The sequence below is a fragment of the Carcharhinus amblyrhynchos genome, chromosome 19 (assembly GCF_965287045.1).
Source record: "Carcharhinus amblyrhynchos chromosome 19, sCarAmb.v2.hapA, whole genome shotgun sequence".
NCBI lineage: Eukaryota > Metazoa > Chordata > Chondrichthyes > Carcharhiniformes > Carcharhinidae > Carcharhinus > Carcharhinus amblyrhynchos.
In genome coordinates this window covers 7,755,681-7,767,543 of record NC_137342.1, presented here as the reverse complement: position 1 = coordinate 7,767,543, position 11,863 = coordinate 7,755,681, and the positions used below count along the sequence as shown (strand labels likewise).

Below are 11,863 nucleotides of genomic sequence, written 5' to 3'. Positions count from 1 at the left end.
TGGTGAGTGACTTGGAGGGGAACTTTTAGATGGTGGCGATGTTTCCATGTCTCTGCTGCTCTTGTTCTTCCAAGTGGTAGAGATTACAAGGGATTGTCATGGGGCACCGTTACAAGGACAGTCATGGAACCTCGCTGCGGTGCACCATGTACATGGTATACACTGCTGCATTGTATGTCAGTGGTGAGGGGGAGTAAATCGGATGGGATACCAACCAAGCAGATTGTTTTGTGCTGGATGGTGTCAAGAATCTTAGGACACTGGAGACCTCTCTGCTCTCTGTTGTGCCATGGGATTTCTTTGCACAAAGTTGAGCACACAGCAACAGTATTGGTTGACCTCTCCGAAAGGTGATATCCCAAGCAATGCAATTTTTTCTGAGTATTGCTCTTTCTATCTGCCTTATTCAAGCAATGGTTCCGCCAAGCTGATGTTCCTGAACCCTAAATGACTTTAAGGTTTGGAACTGCATTAGCTTTTACAGCTCAAATTGTCATAAGTTCCAGGACACTGAATTTTACCCTCCTGTTATTTTGGGGATGGGATGCTTTGGAGATTGTGCTTTGCTTCTAATGTACTTCCATTCTGCTGTGGTGGCAGAGGTTTTAGCATTGCTGCATCACAGCACATAGGACCCAGATTCGATTCCAGCCTTGGGTGACTGTATGAAGTTTGCATGTTCTCCCCATGTTTGCGTGGCTTTCCTCATGCGGTAATGGGGATAGGGCCTAGGTGGGATTGTGGTCGGTGCAGACTTGATGGACTTAATGACCTCTTTCTGCACTGTAGGGATTCTATGATTCTTAGATATTGTTGGAATTGTACTCATCGAGACAAATGGAGAATATTCCATCACACTCCTGACTTGTGCCTTGCAAATTATGCACAGATTTTGGGGAGTTACAAAGTGAGATATTCTGAACAGCTCTTGTAGTCACAATATTTATGTGGTTGGTTGCACTAAGTCTCTGATTAAATGTAACTCTCCCACAGGATACTTATAGAGCTGAGTTCAGTCATGGTACTGCTGTCGAATGTCAAGGGTAGAAGACAGGTAACTTCCCTTTAGTTAAAAATGATAATTTTCTATCAATTGTGTAGCATGAATGTTACTTGCCACTTACCAACCCAATCTTGAATGTTACCAAGGTTTTATTGCATATGGGCATGGAACTCATTGAGTCATAGCGGTTTACAGAATGGAAACAGGCCCTTTGACCCAACTTGTCCATACCGCCCAGTTTTATCCACTAGACTAGTCCCAATTGCCCGTGTTTAGCCCCTATCCCTCTATACCCTTCTTACCCATATAACTTTCTTTTCCATGTGGGCGGCATGGTAGCAGAGTGGTTAGCACTGCTGCTTCACAGCTCCAGGGACCTGAGTTCGATTCCCGGCTTGGGTCACTGTCTGTGTGGAGCTTGCACATTCTCCACGTGTCTGTGTGGGTCTCCTCTGGTTTCCTCCCACAGTCCAAAAATCTGCAGGTTAGGTTGATTGACCATGCTAAATAATTGCCCCTTAGAGTCATAAGAGGTGTAGGTTAGAGAGATTAGCGGGTAAATATGTAGGGATATGGGGGTAGGGCCTGGGTGGGATTGTCGTCAGTGCAGACGCAATGGGCCAAATGGGCTCCTTCTGCACTGTAGATTTTTATGAACTGCCTAAATGCTTTTAAAAGGCAAAATTGTACCTGCCTCTACTACTACCTCTGGCAGCTCGTTTCAGACACTCACCACTCTCTGGGTGAAAAAAACTCCTTCAATATCTGAGGACATATATATATAGTACTGAACATTGTGAAATCATCACCAAGCATCCCAGTTTTGACCTAATGATGAAGAGAAAATTACTGAAACAAGTGAAGATGGTTGGGCTCAGGGCACTATCGTGAGGAACTCCTACAGAGATGTCCTGGAACTGAGACGTTTGACCTCAACAACCATCTTCCTGTGTCCCAGGCATGACTCCAACCATCGGAGAAATTTCTCACTGATTCCCACTGTCTTCAATTTAGTTAGAACTTCTTGACGGAACATTTTGTGAAATGCTGCCCTGAGGTCAGCACTTTTGACCATGTTTGGACCAAGACTGTAATGAGGCCAGGAGCCTAGTATTGCTGGAAGGGCGCAAACTGAGCATCAATGAGTAGGTCACGACTGTGTTAGTGCCACTGATTGCACTGTCAGTGACCCCTAGAATCACTTTGCCGATGATCATGAGTAAGCTGATGACGATGGCTGTTCTTTCACGTTCTCTTTCAAACTCTACTCGACCTTTCAAATCTCACAGCAATCTGCAGTATGCGTGCCGCTCCTCTGCTCCTCAGCCCTCTACGTGTACGAGACTCCCACACAGAGAACATCAAAACAAACCCAATCCTTTGAACTGTGTTGACATTTATGAAAGCTGGCATCTGAAGTCACGTTGAGTGAAATGTGGAGAATCAAAAGCAAAATTCTTATGTTCAATAGCATTTATTTCATTCATTCATTTATGGATCCATCCATTCATCCATCTAAACCAACTAACCATCCAATCCTCAAGATGAATAACAAGGGTGATAAGGTGTCACAGCGCCAGGGAACAAGTTCAATTCCGGCCTTGGGTGACTCTTTATGCACAGTCTGCACATTCTCCCCATGTCTGCGTGGGTTTCCTCTGGGTGCTCCAGTTTGCTCCCACAGTCCAAAGATGTACGGGTTAGGTTGATTGACTATGCTAAAATTGCCCCTTAGTGTTGGGGGGTTTAGCAGGATAAATATGTGGTTGTAGGGATAGGGCCTGGGTGGGATATTGTCGGTGCAGGCTCAATGGGCTGAATGGCCTCCTTCTGCACAGTAGGGATTCCATGAGCATTTCCATTTCATTCTTAAAATTGAAATCAGTGAATGCGGTTATATTTTCAATAATAAGTTACTTCCCCTCTGAAAGGAATTTCTTCCACTACAGTCATTTATTTTGTAGGGTTTTACTCAACTCTGATAACCATAGCCCTACAATTTTGCAAACTCTGATCTGTGGTCTCGAGGTATAGTTCACACAGCTAGTAAACCACAAACCAAGATTGATAAAATCATTGAATAGAAGCATAGATAGAAACCTAAAGTACAAAAGGAGGCCATTCAACCCATCCCCGTAACCCCACCCTGCTAATTCCCCTCAAAACAAGGGACAATTTAGCATGGCCAATCAACCTAACCCACATACCTTTGGACTGTGGGAGGAAACTGGAGGAAACCCATGCAGACATGGGGAGAACGTGCAGGCTCCACACAGATGGTTACCCAAGAATTGAACCTGGGTCCCTGGTGCTGTGAGGCAGCAGTGCTAGCCACTATGTTTGGGGAGGTCCAGGTTCTAAATCTCACTGAGGTAGTCGGTCAAATTTGGATTCTGAAGTGAATCTCTCTCTCTCTATAGTGTAAGGGACCCTTGTCACAGAGTGCTGAGACTTTGATAAGGGCAGGAGGGGGGAAACTGAGACTTGATTTTATTTTGCACTCACCAGAGCCAGAGTCAGGCATGGTGACAGGACTGAGGGTGAGCCCAGACTGGTTTCTCAGCCAGTGAGTTATCTTCCCCTCCCCTTCCTCACTCCTTCCCTTCTCTCCTCTTCCCTCTCCCCAGCCTTTTGTCTCTCTCACCCCCCCCCATCTCTATTTTCGGTGGCTCCTTATCCAATAGTCAGTTGCAAACCTCGGAGTGTCTCTCAGTGCTACTGGGAGCTCAGAGGGAGGTTTCAGGGGCAATGCAGCAGTGCAGGACAAGGCTGGGAAGACTGTGTTTGTTTCCTAATATTACTCTGTCCTAATATTACTGGGAGAGGGAGCTGCCAGATTGAGTGAGCTTAGAAGGGGTGAGTTAATGCTCCTGTTCCAGCAGACCGGAGGGAAATGATCTGAGAGGGTTAATGTTCGCAGCTTTCATCATCCTTCTTCTGGGTTTTGTCTTTTGGGAATGGGGAAGTTCCTCCCATTTACGTCAGGAAGTTGGAGCCTGGATTCGGGATTGAAAACGGGCTGAGTCTGTGGAGTAGCCAGAGAGTCACAGCAGAGACAGAGCACCCCCCACCCTGCCCCCCCCAGCACAGAGAGAGCGCGAGAGAGAGAGAGACCCTCCCACACACATACACACACACACACACACAGGCAGACAGAGCCCGGGACTGCAGCGTGGATGTGTGACACCCCCCTCAGCGATGATTCTCTCTCTCAACTTGCTTCTCAAGTGGATCAGCTCAGCCCTGGGATAGCGGCTCCTGGTAGCAACCCGGCTTCTCACAGGAGGTAGCAGTGCCAGCCTCGGAGCTGCACATCTGGACTGAGGCTCGGATTACAGCTGGACATCTGGGCAGAGGTGCCAGCCTTGGGTTGCAACTGGACGTCAGGGCATCTGGAGGAAAGATACCAGGCTTGGGCTGCAGCTGGACATCAGAACAGAGATGCCAGGCTTGTGCTGCAGCTGGACATCTGGATAGAGGTGGCAGGCTTGGGCTGCAGCTGGACATCTGGGCAGAGGTGCCAGGCTTGGGCTGCAGCTGGACATCTGGGCAGAGGTGCCAGGCTTGGGCTGCAGCTGGACATCTGGGCAGAGGTGCCAGGCTCACACCAAGACACCTGGATAAGGACACAGGCTCACAGCTCAGCTGGACATCAGCACAGAGGGATAGAGGTACCAGGTTCTACCTGCAGCTGGACATCTGGGCAGAGGTGCCAGGCTCACACCAAGACACCTGGATAAGGACACAGGCTCAGAGCTCAGCTGGACATCAGCACAGAGGGATAGAGGTACCAGGTTCTACCTGCAGCTGGACATCTGGGCAGAGGTGCCAGGCTTGGGCTGCAGCTGGACATCTGGGCAGAGGTGCCAGGCTTGGGCTGCAGCTGGACATCTGGGCAGAGGTGCCAGGCTTGGACTGTAGCTGGACATCTGGGCAGAGGTGCCAGGCTTGGACTGTAGCTGGACATCTGGGCAGAGGTGCCAGGCTCACACCGGGACACCTGGTTAAGGACACAGGTTCGGAGCTCAGCTGGACGTCAGCACACAGGGGTGCCAAATTTTGACCGCAGCTGGGCAGAGGCGCCACGCTCCCCTTACACCTGGGCATCAAGACAGAAGGGGCAGCAATGCCAGTCTCCCATTAACCTGGGCAGCAACAGCAGGGGGGGGGGGGAGTGACCGGCTCCCATTGAACCCACAGAAGTGCCACCTCCGATTCCACCCTGTGCACCAGCCCAGGGGGGAAAGGAGAAGCTTCCTAGAGAGTGTGTGCCGCCCACACCCGCTCCCCAGGGCCCTGGCAGCGCCAGGACTATGTGGCCAGCATGCTGGCCAGGAAGAGCATCATCCCAGAGGAGTATGTGCTGGCTCGGATCGCCGCTGAGAACGTGCGGCAGCCCCGTTACACGGTGCGCCCTCGCCAAGCCCGCTTCATCGCCAAGAACGGCTCCTGCAACGCGGCTCACAAGAACATCCGAGAGCAGGGCCGCTTCCTGCAGGACGTCTTCACCACGCTGGTGGACCTCAAGTGGCGCTACACCCTCTTCATCTTCACCATGTCCTTCCTGTGCAGCTGGCTGCTCTTCGCCATGATGTGGTGGCTCCTGGCCTTCGCCCACGGCGACCTGGAGCAGCAGCCGAGGCCGGGCTCCCAGCCGTGCGTGACCAAGGTGCGCTCCTTCACCTCGGCCTTCCTCTTCGCCATCGAGGTGCAGGTCACCATCGGCTTCGGGGGCCGGATGATCACCGAGGAGTGCGCCACGGCCATCACCGGCCTGATCGTGCAGAACATCTCGGGGCTGATCATCAACGCCGTCATGCTGGGCTGCATCTTCATGAAGACCGCCCAGGCCCACCGCCGCGCCGAGACCCTCATCTTCAGCCGCCACGCCGTGGTCGGCCTGAGGAACGGCAAACTCTGCCTGATGTTCCGGGTGGGCGACCTGAGGAAGAGCATGATCATCAGCGCCTCGGTCAGGATGCAGGTGGTGAAGAGGAGCAGCACGGCCGAGGGGGAGGTCATCCCCATCCACCAGATCGACATCCAGGTGGACAACCCCATCGACACCAACAGCATCTTCCTGGTGGCCCCCCTCACCGTCAGCCACGTCCTGGACAGGCGCAGCCCCCTCTACGAGATGTCGGCCAGCGACCTGCAGAGCCAGAAGCTGGAGGTCATCGTCATCCTGGAGGGGGTGGTGGAGACCACGGGCATCACCACCCAGGCCCGCACCTCCTACATCTCCGAGGAGATCCTCTGGGGTTACCGCTTCGTGCCCCTGGTCACCGAGGAGGACGGCGTCTACTCGGTCGACTACTCCAAGTTCGGCAACCGCGTCAAGGTGGCCACCCCCCGCTGCTCGGCCCGGGAGCTGGACGAGAAGCCCTCCATCCTGATCCAGACCCTGCAGAAGAGCGAGCTTTCCCACCAGAACTCCCTGAGGAAGCGCAGCTCCATGAGGCGCAACAACTCCATGAGGAGGAGCACCTCCTCCCTGGTCATCCCCAAGGTCCAGTTCTTCACCCCTGAGGCCAGTCCTGATGCGGCTGATAACTGAGAGGTCCACTCATGCAAAACCAGGAGCAACTTGCTCGGATGAGCTTTCTTACAAACTTAAAAGAGGGTCGGTATTTAGATGAACTTGCAAAGTGCTAAAATACCATTGTGCCTTCCTCTTTATATAAATTAAATCCCAGCATTATTTAATCCAGAACCCATCTTTATGCAATGTTTGGCTCCTCACTTATCTGTTTTTAACTCCTTGTTCCTTGAATTGGAGTGGACGCATTAGGTTAGTGATCTAACTCAAAAATGTAAGCTATTTATCTGGGCTGTATTGATTGATTGTGTATGGTGTCGGACATAACAAGGGTCGATTGAATATAGAGGATTTTGTTGGCAACATCAAACCGTTTACACTAGTTCACTTCATTCCATATTACAGAAGGAGCATAGCACAAATAACGTAGGCAGTAGAATTTGAAAGTTAGCACGGAATTGTATTTAAAATCTTCCAGTGATCTCTTAACCACTTAGGTTGCTACTTGCCAAAGACCGGATGGGGCAAAGACATTTATTTATAAGTAACCCACTTAATTTTTATAGCATTGGAGTCTGTTGTGTGGGCTCCTCTAAGTTACACGAGTACCGTGGTCAGAATGGTGAATGCAATTTAAGTTCCAGCTCTGCCAGAGATTTCTTGGGTGGGGCTTTACTCCTTTTGTCTAGAAGAGCACTCCATGCTCCGAGGTGACTTGTATTTACTGAGCTCCTCTCTCAGCAGTTACATGTTTAGATGCCGATTGTGTTGCCTTGCCTACGGACATCTATCACGCCAAGACAGCATCAACGTGTCCTGGAGTTCAAGAGTTAAATTAAGTTTGGCCCCCTACTGGAATTACATTCTAGTAACAGAAATGGTGAGAGGTCCAATTCTCTCCCCACTCTAAAACTTTCCCATCATAATCCTTACATTTTAACTGCTGACCAACAGGAAATGTGTGCCGATATATAAGAGGCTACTTCAGGTCTAGGCAGTAGGCGAGCGAGGTTGGTCATCCAGCCCGACTGTCTGCACCTCTACCGTTTGTATATTCACAGCTGGGTGTCTCTGGAGAAGGGACACACACTGTTCACTGCTCGAGGCCTTTCAGTATACAGGCATGTGTGTGCGTGTGTGCACCAGTGTTTGTAGGTGTGTGTGTGCATATGTAAATGAATTTGTGTGCGTATCCATTTGTGTGTGCATGTATGTGCGCGTGTGTATATGTTTGTATGTGTGTGTGAGCATGTGTATTTATGTTTGTATGTGTGTGCATACCCGTTTGTGTGTGCATGTGTGCATACATGTCCATGTGTGTATGCATGTGTGTGCACATAAATGTGTATATGTTTGTATGTATGCATGTATGTGCATTTGTATTTATGTTTGTATGTGTGTGTATGTCCAGTTGTGTGTGCATATGTGTCCATGTGTGTGCATGTGTATATGTTTGTTTGTATGTATTTGTATATGTGTATGTCCATGGATGGGATTTTACATCCCCATTTCCCCCAAAACCATAAACTCTCATCCAAAGTCCTTCCCTTGCTCCGCCCCTTGCCTGCTCCGATTTACATGATGCGCAAGCCAGTAAAATTGCAGCCCATTTGTGTGTGTTCACATGTGTGTGTGTATGTGTGTGTATGTGTGTGCTTGCGCGCATGCATGCATGTGTGCATGTGTGTGCGTGTGGGGGGGGGTGGTAGTTGTGGTGGAGGGGAGGTGGGGTTTGGTGTAGGTGGACCATTAGGAGGGGCAGTGGCACATAGGAAGTGTTCAGCTATGGATGCTCCTTTCACCTTGAGTATGGAGCAGGCTTCATGGATTAGCTGGTCTGTCCCTGCTCTCCAATCTTCTTGCTTTTGTTCTGTTTACCTCTTAACTAATAAAGAAAAATAAACTTATTACCTAAGTAAGCACAGGGTCAGTCAGCCTTTCAAGTATTTATTTTTGTAAGCATTAAATATTGAGACGACCAAAATCATTAGTACAAACTCTGCTCCCTCGTCACTGGCTCCACCCATTTTGCTGACGACTGCTTGAGGCTGAATGAACTTGTGTTGTATTTGACCCTGAGAACAGCCATATATTTGTAGCATCACTAATGCTGCCCCTGTCTCAGTTCATCTGCTGCTGGAACCCTCATTCAGGCCTGTGTCTTCTCTTGACCATTCTAATGTACCCTTGGCCAGCTTCCCACGTTTTCCTGCGTTGTAAATTTGAGGTCGTCCAAAATTCTGCTGCTCGTGTCCTAACTTGCACCAAATCCCGTTCACCAATCACCCTTACGCTCACTAAGCAACATGGACTCCAGGTTAAACAATGCAATGATTTTAAAATTCTATCCTCATTTTTAAGTCTCTCCACCTCCTCAGTCCTCCCTACCTCTGCAATCTCCTCCAGCCCTGTAACCTCCAAGATATCTGCACTCCTCTAATTCTGGCCTCTTGAGGTTTTAATCAGTCCCCAGTTTGTTGCTGAGCCTTCAGCTGCCAAGGTCTTACGCTTTGGATTCCCCTCTTTAAACCTTTCCGTCTCTTTTTCTTTCCTTAAAGATTTCTTTAATACCTACATTTTATCAAGCTTTCATTCCAATACTTTGAAGTTGTATTTTATGGTTTAGCATCAAATTTTGTTTTATAGCCAATCATCTGATGTGCCTCGGGATTTTCCATTATGGTAGAGGCATTATCATTGTCATTGTTGTAGAACGTTATTGGATCCTTGTGAATGAAAATTAAAGGAAATGATCCATACTTAGCATTTATTTTCTTGTCTGATGAACAATTTATTTTGCACATCTTTTCACATGAGTGTGAGATTATTAAATCTCAATCAACTAATATTGAAAATATTTAACCACTTGGAAAGCTGCAGTAAGTGTTATCTAGAATGTAATCACACACAAATTGATAGAATTCAGATGGATAAAGTGGATAAAGTACTGCAAGTTTAACTCTTGGATTATAAGACCCTTGTCAGACCCCACTTGGAGCACTGTGCGCAGTTCTGGTCACCTCACTACAAGAAGGGTGTGGAAGCTATTGAGAGGGTGCAGAGGAGATTTACAAGGATGGCATGCCTTATGAGGAAAGGTTGAGGGAGCTAGGTCTTTTCTCCCTGGAGAGACGACCTGATAGATAGGTTTGTAAGATGTTGAGAGGTATGGATAGGGTGGATTCTCGGAGGCTGTTTCCCAGGGCTGAAATGGTCGCTACGAGAGGACACAGGTTTAAGGTGCTGGGGAGCAGGTACAGAGGAGATGTCAGGGGTAAGTTTTTCACTCAGAGGGTGGTGAGAGAGTGGAATCGGCTGCCGTCGGTGGTGGTAGAGGCAAACTCGCTGGGGTCTTTTAAGAGACTTCTGGATGAGTACATGGGATTTAGTGGGATTGAGGGTTCTCAATAGGCCTGGTAGGTAGGGATATGATCGACGCAACTTGTGTAGTGTTCTATGTTCTAAGTTCTATTATATTTGAACTTAGCAGAACAGGGTTAATTGCACCTTTGGACTGGAAAGGATTGATTGGGCGAAGCAAGATTTGATCCCTGATAACAAAGATCAAACAAGATCCCACCATTCTGGCCTACGATTGTTCCCTCAACCAGCACCTAATACAGATTGCCCATTTATTACTTCAACTCAGTTTGAGGGGATCTTGCTGTGTAAAGATTTGCTGCTGATTTTCCTATGTTAAAACAGTGCTTCATTGGCTGTAAGGTGCTTTGGGATATTGTAAAACTGTGAGATAGTTTTATTCCACCCCCCCTTCTTGACCTTTGAACATGGTGAGCCAGTAATTTCACTTGAGTTGCGTTTAATTTGACAAATTGATGCTAAGGTGGTTTTACATGACAAGTTTTAAGCTTTTCCCAAGTTTAAGTTCATTTATTAGTGTCACAAGTAGGTTTACATTAACACCGCAATGAAGTTACTGTGAAAATCCCCTAGTCGCCACACTCCAGCGCCTGTTCGCGTACACTGAGGGGCAATTTAGCATGGCCAATGCACCTAACCAGCACCTCTTTCGGACTGTGAGAGGAAACCGGAGCACCCAGAGGAAACCCACATAGACATGGGGAGAACGTGCAGATGCCACACAGGCTGTGATCGAAGTCCTTGGCGTTGTAAAGCAGCTGTGTTGCCCCTTGTGCCACCATGCCACCCCTACACGAAGCATTTTTCAATATCTGGACTCTAACACACATTCATTTTCAGCTCTCTGCTGTTCATTTAAAACTTAAAGGATGCAACCTTCACCTTGGCAGTAGACAGAGGAAATCGCACACCCATTATTTGAACCCAGCCAATTTTCATCCCGTCGACCTCAATGGCTGGAACGAGGAGAAAATTACCACCAATAGTTTTTGTACAATGATGGAAAATGTGTGATTTTTGCCTGTTTTGCATATTTAATCTTACAGTTCTGCAGAAGTGGTAAAGGCATGTAAAAGGCCACTGAAGATTCTCCGGGAAGAGGGTCGGACTGTAGATTACAAATGCTCAGTTCCAGAGATACCAACCTCATATTGCATTCTTGTATGAGGTGATGAAGATGAGAATGATTGTAAGTTCAAGGGGTTAATTAACAAGAATGATATTCAGAGCTGGTACTTGGTAAGGTTTCCCTCCAAAGTTTTCCACTAGGGATTATCCACAGGAGGTGCACAATGAGAGCAGTCGATGGTCACGTTAATTGGAAAAGTTTAATAGATTTTCCTTAAATGAGTCCGAGGAGGCATGGAGATTAAAATTTGCGAAAGGTTGTCCCACTCCTTAATTGTTCTTGAAAAAAGGGAGTTAGCAAACGAAATACATTGAGGTGTATACGATTGGAACTGTTGGCTTTCAACTCTTCAAACATGGTCACTTTAGGCTTGGTATACTGCCTCAGGAATATCTAATTGTCCATTCAAATGTTTATAGAGGCATGTCAACCTGTGGGTCTTCACTTCAAGAGGCAAGGCAAAGTGACCATCTGGGAGACACTGGTATCTCGCAAGCTATTGTTTCCTTATGGTGTTGAAGACGCTTCAGCAGGAGGTAATGGTTTTAACAGCATATGGATCCCAAGCAGTTAAGCCGCGGCATCATAGAATCCCTACAGTACAGAAGGAGGCCATTCAGCCCATCAAGTCTGCATCGACAACAATCCCACCCTATCCCCGTAACCCCATATATTTACCCTGCTAATCCCCCTGAAACTAGGGTCAAGTTAGCACTACCAATCAACCTAAGTGTGAAGTGTGGGAGGAAACTGGTGCACTCGGAGGAAACCCACGCAGACACTGCGGGAAGGTGCAAACTCCACACAGACA

The 11,863-nt window shown here is 48.1% G+C and overlaps 1 protein-coding gene across 1 annotated transcript; it reads left to right on the top strand.

The window, feature by feature from the left end:
* Positions 1 to 5,275: 5,275 nt before the first annotated feature.
* LOC145355294 (ATP-sensitive inward rectifier potassium channel 8-like) lies at positions 5,276 to 8,231 on the top strand. The gene has a single exon (XM_080207208.1). The coding sequence runs from the start codon at positions 5,328 to 5,330 to the stop codon at positions 6,558 to 6,560; it is 1,233 nt and encodes a 410-aa protein (XP_080063334.1). The 5' UTR covers positions 5,276 to 5,327; the 3' UTR covers positions 6,561 to 8,231.
* Positions 8,232 to 11,863: the final 3,632 nt, after the last annotated feature.